Raw genomic sequence first — 26,476 nt, 5'->3', positions numbered from 1 at the left:
CCGTTTCTATCCATATCCCACTTATCCATGTCCTGTCTAGGGTCAGTGGATGGTTTGGAGCCAGGCTTTGTGCCACCTGACTTTTTCCCAACCATCAGTGTAATCCTTCTTCGGACTAACCTTCCGCATACTTGGGATGGTGAAAGGCAACAAAAAAAGGAGCTATTAGCTACTGTCATTTTAGTCTAGTTATGTTTGTAACCAAAGCACACACAGCTAGCAATATCCTTCTCGAACAAATGCCTGGAAATGCATGTATTAGGGACATATTTCCAAGCTGTAGAGGAGGAAAGTTGGAAGTCACAGAGGGCAGTTAAAGCAACAACAAAAGAATATGTAGGTGTATCTGTGTGTTTGTGTATATGCCCATGTGCTGTTTCCATGAGTTTAGGAAAAGCAACATGAAGGGCCTCAGTTCAACAGATTTTCCATAAATTCCAACTAATAGCTAGGAAATCAGAGCAAACACTAGACCTTTTCTATAGAAATACAAGTACTTCCATGTCAAGAAAAGTCCAGTGGATTAGAGTGGCAATCTAGGTGCTCTTTGAAGGAAAATATGTTTCAGATGGATGAACTGCAGAAAACTTTGAGATTAGGTTCATCTTTCCTTACATTTCTCATGTGAAGTGGATAATCCATTTGCTCAGTAGAAACTGAACTTCTGGCAAATTCATTTGAAATTATGTGTTTGAAATTATGTGTTTGAGTCTGGGTATTTATTAATTCCTCCAAACTCAAATAATTTCAGTAAATTTGTCAGAAATTATACCAAAGAAATAACAAATTCTGAAAATTTGTAAATAGTTTCTGAAATGTATCATGTCTAGTCTCCTGATGACTAGTCTTGCACAACTTCTAACCACATATGACCTATCTTTGCTGGGTATATGGAAAAAATAAACACTGGCAATTGAACTCCATCTGTTGCATATGGCCACTTCTTGCTTTGCACAATCACGAAAGAAAGTTATTTTTATCAGCAATGTTTAGTCATTTGCCGAAAATATTTCTCTTGACTGTGCAGAGGGTCTGTATCATAACACCATATGTTAATACAGATCCACATGGATTTCATTGAAGAAAATGATATGTCACATACAAGGAAAGCTAGAGGACAGAGTTTCTTTTACATAAAAAGTCTTGCAATATTTGAAAAAGCCAAAGGGAGCTTAACCAAACCATCTATTGGACTGTGAAACACGCAGCCCAGCGCACAGAATTAACTTGAAACCCTTGATCCAAATAGGAAGACTCTGACAGATACCCTTATCCTCTTTTACATTTTGCCATATTCTTTGTTTTCTAGCCTTATTCCTCTGAAATGAAGACCAACCATTACCTGTCAATCATAATGGATCCTGACGAAGTCCCCTTAGATGAGCAATGTGAACGGTTGCCTTATGATGCCAGCAAGTGGGAGATTGCAAGGGAAAGGCTTAAACTAGGTAACGTTGGCATACTTCACGTTGGGTTTGCAGTGACTGAATGAGATGTACTTGTACAGGTAAAGAGGAGCTGAGTGTGTTTTAGACATGCAGCACGTACTGCCAGGTTCGGTGTGAACTATTCCATACCCGGTCCTGGTCCGTGACTGACTTACAGCGTTTAGGACTGACTGACTGTGTCTACCTGACTTTCCATATGTATATTTTGACTCCAGGTAGGAAAACTAAAGTATCGACAATAATACCGCACTCTGTTTTTTGCAAACTGGTTTACTTAAAACACGACATAAAAACAGGGCAACTAAAGGCTTCCCAATCAGAATGCTGACTTGGATGCTTCTCTCTCTAGACTCAGGAGCCTGACCTTTGGCATTTACTGTCATTTTCTTCCCTTTTAACCTGGTTATGTGCTTGTCTGGAAAAAAACCTATGCAGAAATGGGTCCTCACACTCCACCTTGTACTCCTCCCTGTTTCTCCTTTTCCTCTTCTCTCCAGCACACTCTCCCTGTTTTCCTTCTGTGCTGCAGATTTATAAACATTCTTGTCGGTGCACCATAAAGTGCAAGAATGTAACGCATGAGTCCACACATAAATAAATAAATATCTACGGAAACTTTGAACCTGCAGCTAGCTCACCTACAGATGCCCCAGTGAAAGGCATGGGTTTGGGAGCGTTCCTTACTTGCTTAGCCTAGTGTGGGGCTGCTGAGGAGGGCGGGAGGGTAGGGACCAGATTTTGAAGTTGAGGAATCCCTCCAGAAACCACACAGATTTTAGCAAGAGGGTCAACATTAAAATATCGGTGACAAGCTCAGCCTGTTGCTACAGTGCTGTGTGTTCTTTCGGGCATGCATTAGATTTGTCCTACAACAAGGGCTAGAAAATCCCTGCATTTAGCTAGGAGCTATAACAGATTCCTTCTGTCCTCCGGGGATCAGGGACAGAGGGTGATTAAAACATGCATACAATTAGGATCACGCTTAATTTGCCTGCTAGAAGTCACAAGGCGACCAGATGTGGATAAGCACAGCTGAAATATATTGCTAGCGATTTGTAATTGTCATATACAATTCTGGGAATGCTGAAACGTAACCTTCTGCTGGAGTGTCTTCAATCTTCAAATAGTTTTCTTACAATGATAGACCAAGAGCTTGATGTGCAGACAACATGATTGCTGTTTTCTGCGATGCTTTATTTGTGTGTAAATCCCATGGAAAGAATCAAGCAGAAATGGAATGTAAACACCAAGAAAAACCCACATCTTGCAGGGTTGGTGTTTGGAGTCTGGAGGTGAGGAATGATGACCAGAGAATGAGTTAAAAGTGGAAGAGCTGTTGTAAACAAATAAAGAATGCTGACAATGAATGAGAACCAGATTCAGAGAAGTTGGGTATGTGCAGTATGCTAGATTAGCTCAGTGCAAGTCCTGCTTACACGGCAGTTGGCTCAGTCTTTGAGTAACCTTGGCAGTCTCTGAGGATTAGTGTCTCACAAACACAAAATGTGCTTCTACGTTTTTTTAAAAACATTTTTACTTAGAAATGCAACCCCTACCAGCATCAGATATGTCTGTTTTTCTCTTCCCACCTACTTATCCTCCAGGATACATATTTATTGTAACTTCTGCAAGTAAGTCTCTCCTTTCAGGCCACATCTCCTTTGCTGTGTGTTCCTCCAACACGCGTACATACAGCCCATGGCTGTGATCCAATGCTTATATAACAGGACTCCCCCTTCATCTGTAAGAGCTACAGATGTTACAGGAAATTTCACACAGGCACCACTGAAGTCAGGAAAATTAACATTCAGTATAGATTAGTCTGACTGAGAGCAAAATGTCATCTTTTCATTAGGCAGAAAAATGCTGATGCTATAAATCACTGTCAGTGTGGTCGGCGATAGCGTTGCCGTCCAGCATAAGTGTTGATCTATCATGCATTTCTCACCTTACGCTTGGGCTTGACCTTCCTAATCTATGAGAGGTCACACAGTGCTGACGCTGTGGTGCAGGACCCCGAGGGAGTGTTGCCACATGGCTCCGGTGCTATGTCAAACACGTCGGTGGTAGACGGCTTCCTGAGCCCCGCTGCCCCCGTGCACTGCACAGCCACAGCACCGGCACCGAGCAGAGCGCTTTCCACTCTCTTCAGTGCAGAGCTGTCGTACATAACATAATGGAAAATATGAAGCCACATGTGGGGAAAACCCGGATGACTCAAACTGTGGCAAAGGAGCTGAGAAATGAAAACACCTTTGAGCCTCTGCCTTCCCACATACATGGAAAGCAGTGTCTGCAAGTGCTTTTTGCACTGGTCCCAGTCCAGCAGCTCACAAGGTTGAAGGACCCTGTTGAAATGAGACTGAAATGGAAACCTCCTGACCCAAAACTCCTTGACTGAGGGGTATGTTCACTTTAATGGGTTCTGAATTGCCCCAGGAAACCAAAGTCAAGTGCAGAAAATTTAAGTAGAGCATTTTGCTTTCTTGGTCTGGATGTAAATACTGCAACCTTTCATACCTGAGCGTTATTCCAGACATGGCCAGTGTATCTGCTTGAGGGCTGTGACAAGCTGACTGCTCAGATGGTTAGGCATCTTAATATTCCTCTGTTTAACTGCTCCATTTAATAATTTTGTAATTACTTTGTGTGTCAACACAGGGGGTTTTTGCAACAGCAATCTGTTAGAATCATAGACACAATCTACATACTAAACTGTGGAGTTAGATCTACGGGCTGGAAAGTTAGAGCAGCCCTATTTTGCGCTAACATTTAGCACGGTACAAACAATAGCGGAGCAACAAAGTCCAATACATCAAGTGTTATTACAGTTTCCCTTTAAATCACAATCGTTGTTTAGAGAAGGAAGCGTTGTTTCCAGTGCTTATTCTCCTTTATGTGTAGCTTTATGAGCTAACTGGCATGTTTTCCAAGTGGTGCCTAAGCAGGTTATCGTGATATGGGAAGTGAGTTAACAGTGATGGAAACAGATTAAAGCTACGGATTAAACAAAGGTACTATGGGTTTTATAGGACCTCAAACTGCAACTTCATCTTGTAGAAACTATGAACAGTCAATATATTAAGGACTAAGAACATCAATTCACCAAGAAAACTGAGACCTTAGTCTTAATGTTCCTTCCCTTATACATCTGCTATATGCAGTAACTGAAAAAGAAGCTGACTGTAGATTTTCAGAGATACACACTGACTCACTTGTATTTGTGTGTCAAACTCTAAGCCCTTCACGTACCAAGGCTCAGTCTGTTAATGCTTTTCAGCTATCCAGATTAAGTTCTTCATGGGTTTTATTTGCTGTAAAAAATGTAACGCTTTTGCACATCTAGGGGGGAAATAAATTCCTGGAGGTATTTTTTGGCTTAGCATATTCCACTTCATGTTTCCATCGCTTTGATAACATATGCTGTTTGTTTCTACTGACAGACATACTGAGTATTACAGTTTAAAAATGTGATACACATATAAAAGGTAGTGTCTATTTAATTTAATTTAGAACTGACAGCAGCTCTTTTTCTCTGCCTATGAGTTACTGGGTGGGATTCATCTCTCACTTAGCTTTAGACATCAACAAGGTAGATGTCCAAGTGAGAGCTGGTCAAACAGATGCCCATCATAGAAAAAGGAAATTGGAGATGGCTATGTCACAAGTGCATATCTGAGAAATAAATATATGGCACACATTATCCTTTTCTTTTGTATGAAAAGCTAGCCTTTATTTTCTGCACTTCTCCTCTGCACCACAAAGCCTGCTGCTGTACTCTTGCTAGCCACTTAGGTGCCTGGGTTCTGCTGAAGGTGAAGCACAAATACAATCTGAAAATAGTTACTTGGAAATAAAACTTATTGCTAGCTGATACGTTGACAAGATCTCTCTGATCAAAACTCTGCCAGCCACTTGAGAAGGGCAGAGGCAGCCAGGCCTGTCCACGAGAGTGCATTGTCAAAGAGGTGGTCAATACTCCCTGCTTCAAACAGTAATAAATCACGGAGGCTGTGAGGATCATAAGATTGGCATAAAATGTCATGAACTTCAGAAAAGTTGTAACGGTACCCTTTGAGTCTTACCTGGTTCTGAACATGAAGGACGAGGACACTCAGCTTCTACTGCTGGAGAATTTTATTCATGCCCGCTAATTTCTCTCAAGGACCTCTAGGTGCTTCTCCTAGGGTCTGCTCAGTAGCAGCATGATGATGATATCACAGCACAAATGTCTGCCTTTGGTCACCTGGAAGAGTCATACCCACCATGAGCAAACCCATCATTTGTCTCTCCAAGTCCCCTCTCACTGAATCCCCCCAGGCCTCATTTGCACAGATTTGCAGCTTCTCACCACTCCATGATCTCAACCTACAAGGGCTTGCACAAACATCAGGGGTTTGTGCATGTACTCCAGGGGCTTGATGCAAAGTTGCTGCCGCCTCCCAGGAATGAAGATAATTTTAAGGCACCTTGTTTGAGAAGGAAGAATTTCGTTTGTAAAAATTACCAAAGTCTGTGTCAAGCTGCATCTCAGTGTGTGTGCGAGTTTAGGCTAAGGCCCTATGTTGCTGTGGACATAAGTGGCAGTGTCACAGCCTGGTGCATGATGCAGTGTGCTCAGGGAAAAAAGGATCAAATCTTCCTTTCTGCTGGCAGAGCTAGACTGAAAAAAAAGGGTCAGAAGCCACTGTACCTCCACTGAATAGTTGCATTTATTTAGCACCATTTTCAATCATATCATTCATTCCTTCCAATGACTCTGTCTTCTGGTTTGTCTGCTTACTCTAAAAAAAACCCCCACAAACTAAACAAAAAACCTAAAACATCTATATGTTGGGAATATACATGTGGGACTCACTGTAAAGCACACTTTTCAATTCATTACCTATGAAGCCATTTGCTGACAAGATTTCTTTTTTACCAGAATGTATCTCTCCAATTTATTTTTTTTTACAGGAAAGTCTCTTGGACATGGAGCTTTTGGAAAGGTGGTACAAGCATCTGCTTTTGGAATTAAGAAATCACCAACATGCAGAATAGTTGCTGTGAAAATGCTGAAAGGTATCTTGCTGCAAAGCTGGGATAGGAAAAATGATGCCTTACATAGTGTCCCACTTTTAATATGCTTCTGTAGAAAGCAAGTGTGTATGATGCTACCTCCTCACCAATAACTCTCTGAAGCCTCCAAAATGTGTACACCAAGTTTCAGGTCCATCACCAGTGAAATGGCAGAACTATGAAATAAAAATTGCATTCACAGTAAAAAGGGTGATAAGTTGTCACTTACAACTTAGTGTTGTAAGATACAGGAGAAAGTTTCAGAAGCAGTGAGAACCTGATTGCCTTTTTTTTTTTAAATCTGGTTCCACTACTTCAAATGCCACAAAGAATGAAAGAGTCACTTTTGTGGGATCAGAAGGGGCAATTAGATTTCCTGCGTACCCTGCGTTGTACCATTATGCTAGACTGACCCTGTACTGAACACCATAAATGAAATTTCGCTGAAGCATAAGGCATCCACCTTGATGTGAAGACACTCGGATAGAAGCTTTCATATTTTCCTTGGTCATTAGTTTCAATGATTAATCATGTCATTGTTAAGAACAGATGCCTTATGTCTAATTTGCATCTGTCTGACTTTCGCTTCTCATTCTAACCTTCTCCATTAGATTATATAGTGATTTTTCTTCTTGAAGGCCCTTTTATTAAGCTAAACAGATTGAGCTGTTTAAATCTTGGTGTTGTTGTACAGGTGTGTGTGTCCTCTCTGAAATGTCCGCAGGCCCATCAGATGGTGCTTAGGATGCTGACACCCAGGTTGTGCAATGGATTTGCCAGCGCTCTTCATCCACCAGCGCTCTTCCCAAAGTGAAATCGTCTCCCAGCTATTCACTGCCACTTTTCTCATTGGAGCAGAAAGAACAAAGACACCCATCAATTTGAAGGGGGCACTTGGGAAGTTAGCAGGCAGGATGATATTCAGTAGTAGCCTGCAGCAGCCATGGTTGAATTCCCTAACGCAGAGTCCCGGTTGCATCCCTTCCTACGTATTTAGCTTTCCCTTGTTTTTATATCTAAGGATCATATCAGGCTTTTTTTTTTTTTTTTTTTTTGCATTGCCCTGGGAGCTTATGCTGCATTGCTTATTTGTCTTAATCCTTGAATCCTTTTCAGTGTCATTCTTTGCCAGGACACATCCCCTGTTCCGCCAGTAAGGCTTGGATCCCTGATGTTCTCAGTTGGCTCTGTTCAGGCATAGTTTGAATACATCCCTCTTACCCAGTGGCTCCTAACTTCACAGCTGCACACTTGCTTATCCGTTACCAGGAGATCTGTACATGTTACTTCCAGTCCTTGGAGGGGCATGTGCGATACTTTCAGACCTACAGTCTGTCCCTGCAACACTCAACCTGAAATAGCTTCTCTTTCTTGCCGGCAATGACCTGGCAGCTGTACTCTGTGTAGGGTGTGCCCTCTTGATATTGTCCTCGATAGGCTTGTTCTGCAATATAATATCAAATGCTTTGGCAGGGGGTGGTACGTGCTATCCAGGATCATCCCCAAGGAGGGAATTTGCAGCTGAGAGGGTTGCAAACCTTTCTTCTCTCTCATGTTGCAGAAGCACAGAAATACCCTGTTGGCCAATGCCAAATGAACAACTACCCTGCAGCAAGCACGTCTGGAAAATGGGAGGAAACTAAAGCTTTGGTCCCTGTCCAGACCTTCTGCAGCAGTGGGCCAATAGCCATCTGTGTCACTGGTTTCAGTGGATGGCCTGTCACCTGGGTCACGGCCTGACCCCTGATTAACTGAGCTGTTTTGCCAACTTGCAGACATATGTGCTGGCAGAGTGATCTACCAGATTCAACGTTTCTTTATGTACAGCAGCAGGCTTCTTGTGCCAGCCAGCACCATCAAGGCAGCAGAAGTTGCTCCTGGAATAGATGGGAGCAGACAACAGCTATAAGAAGTCTTCATGGTGGGATTCATGTGTGTGTGTGGAGGGTGGATGCTTGTATCTTAGTCACTCAGATTCCCTTTGTTGTCAGTGGTGAGAAACAAGAGTTCATCCTATTCTAAGGCAGATCCCTACATATGGTGAGCTGAGCGCTTGTTTAGCTCTGCCGACTATGAAGAGAGCCTGTGGTGACTAGATTCTCTATAGGCATCTTCACTATAGGCACCTAAAGTTAGGGGAGATCTGCCCCATTCCTTGTGTCCTCACTAGATTATCCAGGAACTTGGCAGTCATTCACAGGCTTTGTCCTTGCAGAATTTCCATGAGGTGGAGGGAAAGTGTCACTATCTATACAGATGAATAGTGCGTCACCGGGTGGATGACAAGTTTTGTGTGGGGCCACCAAGAAAATCTGTTTCCATTCAGATGTTGAAACCAAAAACTTTAAGACCTAGCTCTAGGTTCTTTCCACTATTCTTACTCTTGTTGTCACTAAACTGAAGAAGTCCTTTTGGGTCTGCACAAAGCAATATGCTTTTTCTTGTTTTCTTACCAAAACAAAATTCTGCAGAAAAAATTTGCTCAGAGGGAATTAAAAGTTTCACTCAACACCAAAGGGAATCTTTTGGGTTTAGTCGTGGGATTTCTTATATCATTACTACTACTATTATTATTAATATTGATCATAACCAATAAGGGTGAGATGCAACACCTAACTTTAACCATTTAAAATTAACTTCCCTTGTCTATCTTAATACTCCAAGCTTCCTCTATAATGAACAGAAACAAACAATGATCACCAAAAGGTGGTTCATCTATTACCTACACAGATGGCTAAAGCTGATGGCTGCATCAGCCTCTGGAAATGCTTTGCTCTTGCCACTGACTCCTTGAGATGTTAATTAATTCAGGCTAGTACATAACCCTTAGACAGCCGAAGTCAGGTCAGCTGAAATCTACTCTAGATAGAGTTAATTATAGTCTTGAAATCCCTTTTTATTTGTTTTTTCATTTTTTGGCTGAAACGACAAAACTATTCATGTGAAAAAAATTTGTCTCAGTTCTAAATATAACAGAATCTACTGGGAGGAAATTGAGTGCCTAAGTCTTTTTTATGGGTTTTATTGCGAGTAAGAGGATGCTGAGCAGGGAGGAATAGACAACACATGAAGTACATCCAGTAATGGAGGTTATTTCAATGGAAAGTAACGAGAAGTGATAAAGCTCAGCAGGACCAGTTCTTTGCCATTTCACATTGACTTTATTTTGCATTTACAGAAGGGGCCACAGCAAGCGAGTACAAAGCACTGATGACCGAGCTGAAAATCCTGATCCACATTGGTCATCATCTCAATATTGTGAATTTGTTGGGAGCTTGCACGAAAAATGGAGGTAAAAAAATCTGCACTGCACTGAAAATGGGTTTGGACCACCTCCTAAAAACAGCCAGTTGGCCATGTTGTTTTTCATCCAGAGGTCAAGTTATTAACTTGAAATATTTGAGCTCGTCCTGTGGTTGATGAAAAAAAGAGGAAGAGAAAAAGAGATTTTTAGTCATTTAATGAAGTGATTAAACATTTTCCCTACTTAAACTCTCTTTTAGTATTAACATGAGAAGTGTGAATTTAGGACCATGCCACTTGTCCTTTATCTCACTCACTTCACCACTCAAGCTCAAGTTAAACATGATCTGGAAAGGCTGGGAACAAGGGACGCCAGCTGTTGGCCCTGAACAATGAATCACAAGGCAACCGTTGTAAAATCCTTCACGATATTCCACTAAGAAAATCAAAGGGCCAGGATGAGCGATCATTTGTTTTAGATATGTCACTTATTTTAGTTCAACAAGCGTGTGTGGGCTGTGGGACTCCAGTCTGAACACAGGCTGCCCGAAGAGGAAACAGAGGATTCCTCAGGAGCCAGGTTCATGACTCAGCTTTCAAAAATCAGGCCCTTCCCTAATTTCCAGAAACAGTGTTGTTTTGCTAACATGTCCAGCGTCCTTCAGGCAGCCTTCTACTTCATTAACACATATTGCTAGTTATTCTGGACTCAAGTTATAGCTATGGGCATGAAAGACTATTCTTCTTCTCAGAACTGATGACCCCTTGTATTGCCTTATGCCGCTCAAAATGCACTTTCCTTTTTCCCAGGGCCTCTGATGGTGATTGTTGAGTACTGCAAGTATGGGAATTTATCAAACTACCTGAAGAGCAAGAGGAATTTTTTCTGCCCCACCAAGGTGAGGAAGCAGATGCCTCTGGTGCAGTTCATCTTACTTAATGTATGTGTCGGTAATGTAGGTGTCAGCCTCTGAGCTAGTCTCCTTAGACTCTCTCCTACCAAATGAGAGAAACTGCTTTTGGGTGCAGTTCACCTGACCTGTTTTAATGTTTGGTGTGGGATGTGTCATGCTCATTTTTCTCCCCCGACTGTGCAAGGAGACTGCTGTGAGTAATTCAGATGGAGCCATCCAAAGCGAGAGGAAGTGAATCCTACCCAAAGTGTCCCCACCTGCTCTCGCTTTTTTTGAGCGTGGGGTCATTTCAGAGGCTGGTGTCAGCGAAGCTGAAGGAAGTGGTTTTACCTACTGATTTCAGCACCGCTGGGAACACAACCGAAATAATGCCATTTAAAGCTCATGTTCCAAGACACCCTCACGTTCAGAGATTTGCAAGTAATCTTCTTATTGTATGAGGAGAAGGGCTATCAAGAGGAAAAAAGATTAGAGTCTTGTCCTTACATCCCACAGCCCTCTGAGTCAAATCCACAGCATGTTTCTTATTACAAACTTGAACCCAAATGTGCCAACTATATTCCTGCTTGTGCTCTTTTGGCAAAATCCCCCAAAGGATTAAGGGCTCTGAAGTGGGATTTAGGAGCCTGGATCCAGAAAGGCAGTCCTCAAAACCCCTGCTCAGCAGCCAAAAGCTCAGCAGTACATCAGGGGTTTTTCGGGAGGGCTCTGCGGGAGGGCACGCTCGAGAGGACCTCCCCCTCCAAAGGGCTTTGACTGAGTCTCTGTTCCCAAAGCCATCCATGTTGGACTCTGCATGAAACACAGCAGCCGCCTCCTCCAACGAGCGGTTGTTGGTGTAGGGGGCTCAGCAGGGACCGTGGCTGTGCAGGGTCCATCCTGGGGGGAGTCGCTCCCATCCCCCTGGGTGAGGAGCCTGCCCGGGCTCGGTGCTCCGGCACCCCTGAGAAGGGTGCCTGGGAGGGAGGGAGGGAGGGAGGGAGCCCGGCTCTGCACCAGCGTGTGCAGGAGAGAGACATGGTCACAGGACAAGAGGAAAGAGGCGAGGGGGCAAGAGTATGGCCAGGCAGCTAGGCTGCTCTCCGGCTAGCAGTGGGGAAGCGTTTTCCAAACAGTGTTGCATGTGTCCCATTAAACCGTCGTTGACTGTAACATGAAAGCATTGGATAAAGTCATTGGGGAAGAGAGGTTGTCACTTCCGAAAGCAGATGTATTTCAAAGATGAAGTGCCCTTGTTCCTCGCTGAAGGGCTTGCAGCCCTGTGCCAAGCACTGTGCAGGGACACAGAGGCAGGTACCTTAAGCAGCCTGGGATGAAAAGCTGACGCTTTATTTTGAGAGGGCTGGGACACCTGCACTATGGGCACATCCTTCTCAACTCATCCCACCATGCTCCTTCTCTGGCTACCAGAGAGAAATAGGCCCTTTCAGACGTCTCATTTCAGGCTGAGATGAGCCACAGCCCAGCGGCCGTGTCCAAACATGGATCCTGCAGATCCTTACCACATCAGAGGTAGCTCACCCTCCAGGTTGCCCCAAAATCTTGTGCTGGTGTTCCCAAGCCACCATGTTTCTGCCCTCGGGGGATGGCAGCCTTGGTGGCGCGCAACCCTGCCACCAAGCCCTGCCTGCCGCAGTGGCACTGGACACCCACGCCCGTGGGAGACGTGACCGCACGTGCCACAGACCAGCATTTTCTCCCAGCGGAAAGGCAACAGAAGTCTGACTCGGTTCCGCTCCCCCACCCCCTCCATCGCTCTGATGTAGCACTTCTTCTTCTCTGTTTGTTTGAAGGACTCCTCTCTGCAAGGAGAGCCAATGAAAGAGAAAAAGGATATTGAGCCAGTGGAAGGCAAAAAACAAAGGCTGGCCAGTGTCACCAGCAGCGAGAGCTTCGCAAGCTCTGGGTTCCAGGAAGATAAAAGTCTGAGCGATGTGGAGGAGGACGAGGAGGGTAGGTATTAATTCCTTCCTGTCCCTCCACGGTCTGTGATATTTTTACAACATACTGTGCATCCCTGAAATTTTTTTCCTCATTTATCACCCTAATAAACATCCGTGGGAGACGCTCAGAGGGTCATGTCCAGAGGGTAGGAGATTTAAAAAAAGATTATTTCCAGGGTTACTAAATCTGACAGGAAAATGTGTGATTGTTTCTTCTGACTGCTCCTTATCTTTGGGGAAAACACAGAAGTGTCCAAAGCGTGGGGTATAAAGCAAGCACTATTTTTGTTTCCAGTGACAGTGGGTTGACCTTCGAATACTACTCTATGAAGACTGAGTTTATGGGAGTACTAGGGTCAGTAAGAGAGGGGGAAAATAACTGCCTTGTGAGCGATCTTTGTACAAACCGCATTTTCCACCTTTGCAGATGCTGATGAGCTCTACAAGTTGCCCCTCACTATGGAGGACCTGATCTCTTACAGCTTTCAGGTGGCCAGAGGCATGGAGTTCCTCTCCTCCAGAAAGGTGAGTTTTGTGCTGGGGATTTTTCCCTGCAGAAGGATGGAGTTCAGAGGTGAAATCACGTCTACGTTTTAATGACACCTTCCTTGGGAGAGCTCCCAAAGGAAGAGTGGTTTTCCTCTTGGCGTTATAAATATAACGGTGTGTTTATCCAAGTCTCCATAGTCCATAAACACAGGATCATGGCTGAAGGCAGTGGGTCAAGCTCATTCATTCAGGGAAGATCTTTTGGGTGTGGTGGGTTTTTTCTTCATTTCAACATATATTAGGCAGGGAGCTCCAAATGAATCGGCGCTTTCCCTGTAAATGTCAAGGGGTTTAAAAATTTGTCACTTTCTGGACTTAGGAATTCTTTTTTTTTTTTAAAGAACTGCCACTGTTTACAGTAACTTCATGTAAACTACAGTCAACTTCCCTAAAAAAATATTAAATTGATCTCTCAAATAATAATAATAATAATTTTTAAAAGGATATGGGAGACAGTCAGGAAATTTGTGGGCAGGATTAAGGAAATGCAGTTTGATTGTGAAACTGTTTTATTATAGTGCATTCATCGTGACCTGGCAGCCAGAAACATCCTTTTATCTGAGAACAATGTCGTGAAGATCTGTGATTTTGGCCTCGCAAGAGATATTTATAAGAATCCTGATTATGTGAGAAAAGGAGATGTAAGTCAAGATGCTGTTTATTTTCCCAAATGTTTATAACATATCATTTCAAACTGTCCACCAAAATGTTCTGTAGACATTCACATTTCCTGAACTTAAAAGAGCTTGAAAGCTATCATGGTTTTTATGTGAAGATGAGCTATCAAGATGCATTGTAGATCTGGAAAGCATTTCTATCCTCAGGCATAAGGCTTGGACATGCTAACTGTTTCACAGCTCTGCCCTGTTAATACTTTAGGTATTTTTTAGACATGTTTCTTGGCTGGCCCAGCATAACCCCCTTACTCAGTAAACTTCCTTCAAGGAAACCAGTCCCCCTGAAATAAGGTGTGTGTCCCCCGGTGCAGCCACGCCAGGGCCAAGCACCACTCGTGGTACCTCAAGCAGCTGAGCTGGACTCGCTGCCTCCAGCACCTACTTGGGTTTTTTTGGCTTCTGCGGCAAGTAGCAGGCAGTAAGCCCCCTGCCAGCCCTGCCGTGAAGGCTGGGTCAGCAAACTGTGCCTGCGCCCACTGATGCGGTGGGAATTTGGTGTGGGCATTGGGGTCACGCAGGGAGTCTCTTTCTGGAGGTGTCACCCACCTGCCAGCTATTCCCTCGTCCGTAAATAGCTTTCAAGACTTACAGCACTACATATTAGTAGTGGGAACCGTTGTTCACATGACTTGGGTACTGCTCAGGAGACCCTAACAGGCTGCGCTGAGGGGGCTTCAAGGGTTGCTGATATACTCCTGCAATTCGGGCTCTGAAAATTTTCCCGAGAACATCTCTGACACCATCACAGAATGCTTTGCGCTTGGACGTAGGGTTTTCTTCCCTGCCTCTAGGATGCTGTCAAGAGACCTCTGCTCTTGCATATCCCCGCATCCCTATAAAGAAAAGGTCTGATCGCTCTGGTCACAGGTTTCCAATGTCTGGTGTTTTGTGCCACACATATTTTAAAAACAGCCTTTTACTCTGACAATTTCTTAAGAAAGTATCTGAATGAGTGTGGGTTTATCTTGACTGCCTGTAAGGAAATCCCACAGGTCCCTGTTTGAATGGTAATTATTTACATAACAATATATAGTTGATTCATCTATGATTAAATTCTTTTAGGCTTTGAAAATAATAGTCAGGTTTGTCCCTTTTACTCCAGGCTCGACTTCCTCTCAAGTGGATGGCTCCAGAATCCATATTTGATAAAATCTACAATACAAAAAGCGACGTGTGGTCCTACGGGGTCTTGCTGTGGGAGATATTTTCCTTGGGTACGTTAACTCTGCACCCCGGGAGCTGGACTCAGTGGTGGGGACTTCAGCCTGGGGAAAAACATCCATTACCTTCAACGAGCTTTTGCCAGGTCTTTAATAAGGAAAGACCTAAATCAGGCAGAGGTGGGGTGTGGGCGTAGAGGGGAGAACTGTGTGTATCACGCCCCTGTGAATTGAAAATTTTGGTGCTTGTAAGGGCACTGAAAGCTGACTTGCCAGGCTGAAAGCCTTAATGGATAGCACAGCTATCTGAGAACTTTACCACCTAGTTCTGCCATGGGCAAAACCTAAGCTTCTTCCCTCTTTTCCCCGTAAAAACCCTCGGTAGAGATGCAGGGCAGCATGGCTGGAGCAGTCGTGGTGCTTTGTCTGACTGATGGTGCAAACCAGGAAAGTCAGGCAAATTTTTAAGTGTTTTTATTAAATGTGGAACCCTGTGAGCCTGGGTCAGCAGCTGCCAGGGACCAAGGCATTGCCGCCTGTGCCATAGATAGCATTCAAGACTGAGTGCCATGGGCTGGGTGCTTCCTCAAAAGCTTATTACTTCTCTTGTGGGAGCAAGGGAGCTGAACACACACAGAGGCCCTTGCATGTCTCAGACTGTGTCACCCCCATTTCCAGCCTGAGACAAGGTTGTCACCCCAGCACAGGAGGGACCCAGCGTCCCCCCTCACCCAGGCCGCTGGACACAGCAGGCGAGCAAGCATCCGCACAGATGCCACAGGATGAACTAGAGCATGCAATCCGAAATTAAAACCCAGTGAAGCTTTTTTTCCCCTTTCTTTCACGCGGAGAAGGCAGGATACAAGATGTACACTGAGCGGGAATAACAATGACCGTCAGAATAGAAGAATCTTAATTGGGTTCAACACAGAGGCTGACAAAAGAGGTGAACAGCAGAGGAAACAATACTATACAATTCTCAGGACAATCAATCATTTATTAGTTTAAATACGTGTTGTTGGTGAGCCTGCCAACTCTTGTGATTTTATGGCCAGCCTCATAATACCTGCTATTTTTTTCTTAAAGCCCCAGCTCCTTGAACCTGACAACTGTCTGACTCTCAGAGAGGTGGTTTGGTTTTTTCTTTCGTTTTCCCTTTTCCTGATGTTTTCTTATCTGCAGAAAGAAGGCAAACAGCATTATCAGGCTGCATATTAAAACCACAGAAACTGAGAATAATGCAAACGTACCGTGATCTGATTTAAAGCCATGATTTTATTACTTTCAAGGTGGTTTTGAACACTTGGGGTTTGTTAATACTCTGCTTACTAAAATTCGGGGTGGTCCAAACCATAGAGAGATCAGACTTGGCTGTTCTTGAGGGATTCTTTTCAAGTCAAATTCATGCGTATTTTCTGCATTCAGGCCAGGTAAGCACCACCAACAGTGCCAGCTTTGATCCTGCCCCCCTCCAAGGACCGGGGCTCGGAGCACCTTCAGCAGCAGTTCCCTGCCCGAGGCAGCTGGCAGGAACCAGACCCCGCAGCGGGGGATGCTCCCGGGCTCCCAGCTCTGCAAGCAGATGTTGGACACCCCAACTGTTTGGGGGAATGCGTAGGACCAAGGCTAGGTCACAGGTACCCCGCTCAGGGGATGTGTGACCCTCTTCTCCCAATGTCGTCCCCAGGTGCCTCTCCTTACCCTGGAGTCCAAATAGACGAGGATTTCTGCAACAGACTAAAGGAAGGCACAAGAATGCGAGCCCCGGAACAAGCGACTGAGGAGATGTAAGATGCCTTTCTCTGCTTGCATTGTGTACCGCTGCCCTCCTGGGCTGTCTCGCAGATGATGTACGAGTCTCCACAAAAAGTACTCCGTGCCAACATAAGGAAAAACAACCCGATGCTGCCTCATATCTTCTTGCTGTCATCAGCATCTTCTTGCATCCCCCCCACCCTTGGCCCCGCCATGGGGTAGGAGAGGGTGAGGAGGGACGGGGACGCGAGCCCAGGGCGCCACCGGGGCTGGGCTGCGAGGGGAGCTGAGCGAGCAGCCTGGAGGAGGAAGGTCATTCATTCCTCTCCAGGTTTAATATTTACTGACATGCACACAGATAAGTGCTAGAGGAATGTGACATTATTAACATCGTCTTGACTTAGGAAGCGACAGCCGAGGCTTCCTCGCAAACACTCGGGTAACAAGGGTCCACCCTTTCCCGGAGATGGTTTCTGATGGCAGAGGAAGGTGACGGGGAGCCGCAGCCTCCCAGCCCGCGTCGCCTGTGGGTTTTGTCTGAGCCCTTCCACCGTGACGTCAGCCATCACTCCCCGGTTCCCTGCCTTAAGGTGCAGCCTCCAGCTGCTGCTGCATGGCCAACAACTTTTTGGGGGGGTCCAAGTGAGACCCTGAGTTTGCAGCCCCTCTGCCCTGGGAGCGGGACGGAGTGCCCTGCCCAGGAAGGCACCTGCAGCACGCCAAACATGCACCCCGTGGCACAAATCATTCAGGAGCATGAACATACCCAGGCTATTTTACCTCTGGAGGCAAAATCAAGGACGTGTAGGTGTCTTCGGTGTCTTTTTGAGTGCTGCGTCATGACTCTAAATAGCAACACTTACCAAAAAATAGTTCTGGAAGAAGAAAAAGGATGCGAGCCAGCCATGCCTATCTGGGAGTATTACCCATTGGCTAATTTTATTATCCTAGTGACAGTAGATAAGAGCTTTTTTTTTTTCTCTTCCACATATTTTATTGCAGGAAGGAAAGCTCGACTCAACCAATACGAGGAAGTGACACATTCATATAAGTCATCTTAGGATGCCTTAACTTAAACATTGCCAGTTAATAGATGTTTAATACAAAGGTTTAATGGTTAATTAGGAATAAAAAAAGAAAGTATGACTAGTTGGCTAAATTATTCTTTTGATGTGGTCTTCCCAGTGTCTTGCGGGAAGGTGGTTTTTTTCTTTTTCTGTGGAAAGTTTACTCTTTTACTTTTAGTAAGAGGCCTCGGTGGTGTTGGAGAGCATGAGGTGGGCTCAGGAGTGAACTCTGTCGATGACAAGCTGTCAGAGACTGTGCTGCCTCGGATCAAAGTGAGCTGTAACCCCATCATGTGCTCATTTTGGTTTTGTCCTCACAGCTACCAAATCATGCTGGACTGCTGGCGAAGCAATCCCAACGACAGACCAAGGTTCTCCGAGCTGGTGAAAAAGCTGGGCGACCTGCTGCAAGCAAACGTCCAGCAGGTACTAACATCACGACCGCGTGCTGCGACCGAGGCAGGGGCGACCGGCCACATGGTCCCAGGAATAACGCTTTGATTTCTTGTGTACGTTTAGGAAGGCAAAGACTACATACCCCTCAACACTATATTTACAACGGAAAGTGGGTTTCCCCCGGCATCCGATCCTTTGTGCAATGAAAATTTTTCTGTTACAAGCTCAAGTTGTGGAAGCACTGAAAATGTCAGGTGAGAGAAGCAAGACTAAGACCGAGTTTGTTTGTTGGGTATTGTAGCTTGCTGCATAGCCTGGTTTGGACCTGGGTGGAGAAAACACCCAGAGACACCCCACATGGTCTGAATGTCTCACCAGCCACCGAGCCACCACCGCCAGGATCCTGTTGGGCTGGGACAGCCCGTTGGGGTGTCTCCGCCCAGGGGGACCGTCAGGTCTCAGGCACTGTGATAGGGGCAGCTGTGTGCACCCCAGGACAGGGGAATGAGGTTTGGGTGGTGTTGGGTTAACAAGTCCCTTTTGTGTAAACTACCTCAATGACAGTTAGGCAACTGCTTAAAGAAACAGAGAAATATCCAGCGTTTTCTGCTTACACACTTCACACTCTCACCAAAAGTTGTCCTGCTTTTCTCGTTGAACAGATACATAAACACTTTCAAAATAAAATCACCGCAGTGCATAAAGACATTTGAAGAGCTTCCCATCAAGGAAAGGCTTGTATTTAATGTAAGTGACTCTTGGGTCAAATGGTATGCCATTTATTTCTCTTTATTTGTGTGACAGATTTATACAGAGAGACTCAAGGGGTTTTACTGCTTTGTCAGCTGTATTGATATGAGGTGCAAGATTAGCTGTGCTTGCAGCATGGTGTTATCCCATGTCCTACAAACTGGGGATAGTAGATCCTTGCTGACCATGCAATGGGCTGCAAACAGTCCTTCCCTGATAAGAAATGGCTGGTGCCAATAGCACTGGAAGGTACGGCTGCCAGAGTCCCATCTGAGTCCCACTGGTGTGGGAGACCCACTTAAAATCCCTTGGATTTTCATCTGAATAATTGTGCACAAATGAGAATCGTGGGTGACATTTCCATCAGAGGTTCCTGGTATGGACAAGTCCTGTTATCTGGCGGACAAGCTGGGGAAATGCCTACTGACGGGGCACATATACTTTCCCGGTGGGGGTGGGCATGGGTGAGAGGCTGGGGGAAGCTTTTAGTGACCCAATTATTTGCATTAAGCGGTGGGAGGCGGGAAAGGCACAGTGGTGCTCTCAAGGCTGAACTAGTGGCTGGCCAGAAACTCACCTTGCATGTAGACACCTTTCTTTTAACACTCTGTACCTGCATTAATGGCATATATTTGCTGCATCCCAAAGCAAGGACAGTTTGGAAAGGAAACAACAAATACCTGGGCATTGCGTCACCTCAAGCAGCATGCAGCCGCTGTCTTCTAGAGCTCTCTGAGTATAAATGACCACACCGATGATGAAAATTGGATCGAAGAGGAATTGAGCCCATTGCAAAAGTAACTTTCTACAGTTAACACCTAACAGGGTTGTGTCTTTCTTTTTTCTTCAAGGATTACCAAGCAGACAGTGGGATGGTGCTGGTTCCAGAAGAACTGAAACGCTTCACATGGACAGGCAGCAAGCAGAAACGGACACTCTTTGGGTCTGTATTTTATGTTCCCTTCTTCTCCTTCACATTTCAGAGGGCAAAGGAGGATTCAAGGTCCTTGTGCTAAATCATGCCTCGTGAAAGTAGCTGAGGTGTCCCCAGTCCCTGCAAACACTCTTGCTGAAGTGTGTCCTGCTCAGTTGAGTCAGCAGTCAATCAGCTCCCACACCTAACCCTCCATATGCCTTTGAAGAAACGAATAACCCTCAAGCCCCTCGATGGACATTGCCAATATAATTTATTGGCACTCTTTTGATCAGCCTGATCCTCCACTTAATGCCAGGCTGGACAAGTGACTGCCAGAGAGCACTAAACCAAGGTAGAGGTAGGTAACTTAGCAGGGGAGGAGGAGGAACGTGTGGCTATGAAGGATTTACAGTTGTTTCTGCAAGTCCCCAAGGGCACTCCAGCTGGGACAAGGCTCCCTGTGCTTGTTTTTGCCCTTCTTTTCCATGACTCAGCTAAGCACGGTCCATTTAACACCCATGGGCTCAGGATGCTAAAGTGGCAACTTTACAATAGATGGATGTGAGGGCCTCACTTCTCTTCCTGCCTTTAAGCACTTTAATATATTGGCCACCTTCCTCCACCTAATTCCTGACAGCTGCCCAAGCAGGCAACTAGCGCTGCTCTAAGAAATGCATTGCACTGACATGAACTCTTTGTAAATGGGAAATGTTTATTTTCTCAATGCCAGCAGTGTCTCAGTTCCCAGCCGCTGCAAAGCTGGCAGTGTCTGTGGCTGGTTTCGGCTCGCTGCTCTCAGCCAGCCCAGGGACTGCCCAGACCCAGCCCATCGTTCATCTTACGCTGGCAGGAGGTCAAGGCCATCCCGCCATCCTGCCTGTGCCGAGCTTGTCAGCGACTTGCAGCTGGGCAGGCTGGGAGGTGTAGTATTGTCTCGATGAACAATTGGAGCTGGCTGAAACGTGCGGTCAAGGCAGAGAGGACTTGCTTCAAGAAAAATTCCAATGACTAAGAGGGCGTTGGTTAAACGCACAGAAATACATGTAGGAGAGCGTGCACGCTCACACAGCCAAAATACACGGCGTGCAGGGTAAGCGTACTGCTGGCAGGAGTCTGCAGTGGAGCACTGCTCATGCGTGGCAAAGCCAGGGTGATTCAAGCCACTCCGAACAAGTGCTGGAAAACCCTTTCTCCTGCCTTGACCACTCACATTTCAGAAGAGAGGCTTGTGAGCAATTTTATGGCACTTTGATTTTATTGAGACAGTTTTCCACACTCGCTTTTGAGGAGCCAGGTACTACAGAGCTTGGAACGTGTGTGGATATTAGAGGGCTCCAAAGGACGCAATGTTTCCTAGAAGTGGTTTTCTTTGTGTAAATGTGACATTTCTGAAGGCTGCTCTCAGCCGCAGACAACATGGCAACCTCCCCAAATGAAATGCCTTTTTCTTTGCGTGGCACAGAATACATGGAGTGTGCCTCAAGCATCCCTCCAGAACTGCTTTAAGGAGCGTTTTCAGCTGCAGAAGGAAAAGGAATGCTTTGATGGGAAAAAAACCCCTGAACTTAACAGTGGCTGCTAGAACGTAAATCCTCGGGGAAACAGAGCAGTTGGCTGAGAACATATAAGGTCATCTGGCCTGCGAGCTAAACAAGTGGTACTGTAGTGTTATGCCAAAAAGCACTTATGTATGTGAATGCATGCAGTGACCTTTTAGTCTGCATACATTCCTAAAAGTGGTAACTTCTTAGCTAAGCATCCTTTACTTAGGCTAAATTGGAGCAGTAAATAAATACCCCTGAAAGTTGTACTGAACCCCTCCAATGGAGCCTGGAGGGGTTTGACACACGTAAGCTGATCTAACCAGATGCGTAGTCCTGCCTCTTCCCTTGCATCTCAAGCATCCTGCTCTGCGGTCCTGCCCACTCTCTTGTGCTGACATTTCTGCTCGTCTTGACTTGCAGAAAGCTGGTTCAGGTTGCTGGATTATCAGAAGAATGGCCCCAGAATAGTTTCTGAGCGAGCAGTAGCAGCCCACCGTCAGGGCAGCTGGTGCCAGCGCCAGGCTGAGGAAGGGGTCACCCTTCTCTTAGCAGCAGCTTGCAGTTAGATCACCTTCACTGTAATGCCTAACTGCTCCCAGAGCACTTACCATCGCGCTGTAAACCTCAATACTGCAGTTTAGGACACAGATGCAGACAAATGCACTCGCACCAGCAGGTGGGTGCTGAGCCGAGGCTGAGGGTGCTGCGGGGCCGTGCCCATGCTGCTCCCCGCTCACCTGCAGGCTGGGGCAGGCTGGCCTGCCTTTCCCTGGGCTCCTGCGTTTCCCTGCTGCCCCGGGCAGAACGATTGGCTCGGGGTGGTTTTTTCCCAGTTCGAAGCATCTGAAATTGCATGCGAGCCAGCCAGGTGGGGTGAAGCTTTCAGACCAGCACAAGGGTGTGTGCATGCCCTGGAGCGTGGCATTAGAGGATTCAGACTTGGCGGGGCTATGTCTGTCACGACAGTGCTGAAGGACTGCATAGGGTGGAAGGCGCCAAACCTGGTGCATCCCACCTGTCCCCAGAAGTGCACCCAGGGTTTGTTTCAGAGGAAACTAATCAGTTGACTCCAGGAAAGAGCCAGTGCATGCAGTGGTGCTTACTCAGTGTGACCAACCTGACAGCCAGGCCCGGGGGAGAGCAGAGCGGGGACCCAGCTTCGCTGACAGTGCAGGGGTACCCCACTGACCCAGGCGAGTCCCCTCCCCTTGGGCTTCCACTGCTGTGGACGGAAAAGCACCAACACGCAAAGCTCACCCTTGGTTTCACTACAGGAAACGAACATCAGCCCAAATCCTGGTGAGCCCCTCAGGCCCAGGAGCACAACAGAAATGGTTGCTATGTGTCTTGGACTTGCTATTGCCATTGAGATGAAAGTAAACAATACTGTGAACAGCATAAAGAGAGATAAGTCTTTCCTAATGTAAGGCCTCAGGTAACAAGATCCCAATAGAAAGGGAGGTGGCGGGCAGAGAAAGGGACAATCTTCTGAGCTCTGCTCCTTTGCAAGTGGAAAGGATCCTAACTGCAACTCTTTTCTAGTTTTTCAATATTGGTGAAAAAGCCCAACCCAAGTAAGCCAAAATCCTTGGGCTGGAGCAAATCCTTGAGTCAAAGCAAATAGCTAATCCAGAAAAACAGTGAGAATTCCACCACTTGTGAGCTGGAACAAGTATCTCGAGAGCTGCAGCCAGCCTCTAACGTCCCTCCGTTCTTGAATCTGTCAGGAAAGCAGCAGTCATTTTCTCCAACAAATGATCCCAATTAAAAAGCAACTAGACACAGTTTCTAATTTACATTCCTAGAGCGGAAAGAAGATAGTTCACTGCTAGAGGAGCCTTTACTGACTGTAAGCTCAGTCTCCAAATGAAGCCTGACTATGGATGCCAAAACCCCGTGGGCTCCCTCAAAGCTCTCTGTGGGAGTGCATGGCCAGGTACAGCAGTGCACTCAAGGCAAAATTAACAGATGCAGCTCTACAAGTATAAAGGTTTATTAATTAAAGTAGAAGCCAAGTCCAGCTCACAAGAAAATTCTCAGGATGCTAAAACCTGATGATGCATGAAGGGATCAAAGCATGTTGATTTTAAGGCTCATAACTTTGCATGCACACTCCACTTTTGCCAGCCCACTGCTCCCTAAGACTCACAATTACAATGTAAATCACAGAAGCGTTTCTCTTCAAACCCATCACAAAAAGTCCATTGAGTCTGTGACTAACCTTGTCACATAGTTATGGAATTTATCCCAAGTCAATTGCTTCTCCATCTGCCAACAGATGCAATATAAAAACATGGGATGCATCTGCAATCCTCATCACGAGGGCTCCTCCTCATGAACTCCATCCATCCACAAAAAAATGTAATGGGGTTGTCTTCTTGGGAGGACCCTCCAATTTCCTACAGTAGGACAGGAGACAGAGACCACACTCCTTAAAAAGCACACAGGCTCATGAGTTAAAGATTCAAGAAACTGTGACATCTTAGAGAAACTGCTACTTCTCCATTTCCTAATCAGGAAAGGCCCTGTGCTACCAGTTCTATACTTCACTTAAAGAGCTAACAGTGCAAATTAAAATGAAAAGCACTGGGCTCCGAAAGCCTCAACGGATGTTCTGACTGTCTTCTCTGGAATTCAAAACTAGGGCTGCCAATGTTTCCGACCTTATAAACAGAGAGGGGTGAAGTGTCCATGAACTTATAAAAATACAGGGGAGGGAATCTAATTTTAGGCACTGTGGTCCAACATATGTTTACATTAGGATTTCACATGTAATCAATGGTGGAAAATGCTCTGGCTCATCCTTTGTCTAGAGATAAATCTTTGGTATCTAAGTTCAATGGTGTGAAAATTCTCTTTGCCTTAACTTTCTTCACTATCGAAAGAGCCCTTTTAAGCACCTGGCTCTCTGAGTACAGGTGAGAAAGTGCTGCAAGGCAAACAGTGTCTTTAAGAGTGGCTCAGCTGAGAATACATTAAACCCCTCTTGTAAAGGGCATCCTATAAAAGGCAGCCTACAGGATAACTAGTCCTTTGTGGGACAGGAAAACTGTAATTCAAACCAGCAGTTCACGCCTGCTGCTGAGAGAAGCCTAAGAGAGGAGATACCCAGACCTTGTGCCCTTCCTCACAAACATCAGCCATTTATCTTAAAAATTCACCCCAGCGTTAGGCTTTGAGAACACCTACACTAGTAGTTTTCTGCTTTTGCCCCAAAGCTTGAGACCTTTCATTACTTCACTCCTGCTCAAAAAAAACACAGTTCCCTTACGAAGAACATTTAAGTGTGGGGGCCCTATGGAGATGCACAGCCCAGCAGCAGCAGATGCCAGACACTCCACGCTACTTTGCCCTGCAATGAAGTTTCACTCCTTAGCACCTGCCACAAATGAGCAATTAGAGCTTAGGCTGAGCAATCAAATACTCCCTGTAAGCACCAGGACTCTAATATTTACAATAAACACAAGCACCTTAATAGTGATGTTCAGTCATGGCATCTCTGTTCAGAAGGGGACTCGAGGGGGACACAGGAGGGCTCTTTCAGTCCTCCGTTCTGCCCTCCCATTGAACAATCCCATCTGCATCAATGCCGTTCCCATCATCTGAGAATAAACAAAGCTGCTTCGTGTGATGTGGCTTTGCTCAAGTCATTAAAACAAACGCCCAAACACGTTAAATATGCTAACAGTGGCGCTGCTTTGTTACAGCGTGAAAGGTGCCAGCAGGAGCAAGGAATCGGTGCTTTCTGGAATAACCAAGCCAAGAAGTTTCTGCAGTTTCAGCTGTGACCAGCTCAGTGACTCCAGGCGAAGATATACGTACGGTAACGCAGTGCTGGAGAAAATGAAAGCATACCATTTTCCCCCTCCTGACTACAACTCCGTCATCCTTTATTCTCAGCCACCTGTTTAAGTACTTCTAGGCCAAGATTTAAATATGCATTTAATCCAAAAAGGTTCTTCTGAAACACTGTCAGTTTAAAAACTTTGACCCAAATAATTTTAATTATCCTAAAATTTAAAAAGATATCATTGGCTTAATCTCGGTGATCTGCTTTTCTACAGACTGCAATAAGCATATACAAAATATAGCAAAATACTAATGCTTAGGCCTTGACTTTCCCAAATGCTGAACACCAACAGCTGCCACTAAAATTGCCCAGTGCTTCTGAAAACCTGGATGGCCATCATTACAGAGAAAAGCAGTTCGCTATTTGGTCCCTGGCAGCAGGATGGCATTTCATGCTCTAGTCACCCAGCCTCTGCTTGGACTCAGGTGCAGCACCGGGTCCTGGTCGGGAGAGGCAGCTGGGAGCCCTCGGGAGCCCGCGTCAGGCACTGGGGAATTTGCACACTATTGCTGCGGCCTGTGTAGTGCTGGAAAATAAAGGATTCTTCAAGACAAGAGAAACAAGAAACAGATCACACTCCACAGTTTTTAGTGAAAACTCTACTTTGAGAAACTTGAGGAAAGGCTAATGCTCCAGGGAAACTGAATTAGCTAGCTGGGGATGGGGCATTACATGGTTCTTACTGCTTCGAATGGCAAACGCGGTAAGGAGTCTTGTGAGGCAAGAATTTCCAAATTGTGTTGCAAAATACAATTGGCAAGAATAGAGGAGAACTAAGATCAGAGCCAGGGCTGCAACAACAGGGAACACAGATCAATTCGGTTTGGACAAGCCTGCTGAAATCAAGTAAATATTCTTGAAGTTTTGCACTTTGTCAGTATGCCAACACACATACACTGGAACCAAGCCACAAGCTAGATATGTTAAAGCCAAGCTCTGTCCATGAAACCTCGTGGACCTTCTAATACTGCACTGATTTATTTATGGGAATCTGTCTGAAAAGACAAGATGGCTACTAAACTGCATATACTTTAAATGAATTGATTACTAGAGAGTTTGAAAAGATTAGTTAGAAATGACAAGACAATCTCCTTGGAAAGTTAGGGCAGCTTTTCTATGAAGACAGTTGAATTTCCAGGTTAGTTACCAGTATATATGTACAGGAATAAAAATGTATCATTCATTTGCAACAGACTTTTGTATAGC

General features: G+C 45.4%; 1 protein-coding gene across 1 annotated transcript in view; it reads left to right on the top strand.

Annotated features, from left to right (window-relative positions):
* Positions 1–25,332, top strand: part of LOC104074793 (vascular endothelial growth factor receptor 1-like) — a gene marked incomplete at its 5' end in the record, with an annotated part of 56,558 nt that extends 31,226 nt beyond the window's left edge. The window contains 14 exon segments of the mRNA XM_009575057.1: positions 1,310–1,448; positions 6,405–6,509; positions 9,685–9,798; positions 10,560–10,648; positions 12,457–12,616; positions 13,034–13,131; positions 13,674–13,796; positions 14,935–15,046; positions 16,680–16,779; positions 18,135–18,240; positions 18,334–18,464; positions 18,873–18,957; positions 19,812–19,903; positions 25,128–25,332. Of these exon segments, the coding sequence (XP_009573352.1) occupies positions 1,310–1,448; positions 6,405–6,509; positions 9,685–9,798; positions 10,560–10,648; positions 12,457–12,616; positions 13,034–13,131; positions 13,674–13,796; positions 14,935–15,046; positions 16,680–16,779; positions 18,135–18,240; positions 18,334–18,464; positions 18,873–18,957; positions 19,812–19,903; positions 25,128–25,332 (1,659 nt within the window).
* Between the last annotated feature and the right edge of the window lie 1,144 nt (positions 25,333–26,476).

This window comes from Fulmarus glacialis, unplaced genomic scaffold (assembly GCF_000690835.1).
Source record: "Fulmarus glacialis isolate BGI_N327 unplaced genomic scaffold, ASM69083v1 scaffold2313, whole genome shotgun sequence".
Lineage (NCBI taxonomy): Eukaryota > Metazoa > Chordata > Aves > Procellariiformes > Procellariidae > Fulmarus > Fulmarus glacialis.
Note: the sequence above shows the minus strand (reverse complement) of the source record. Positions and strands in the feature narration are given on the sequence as shown.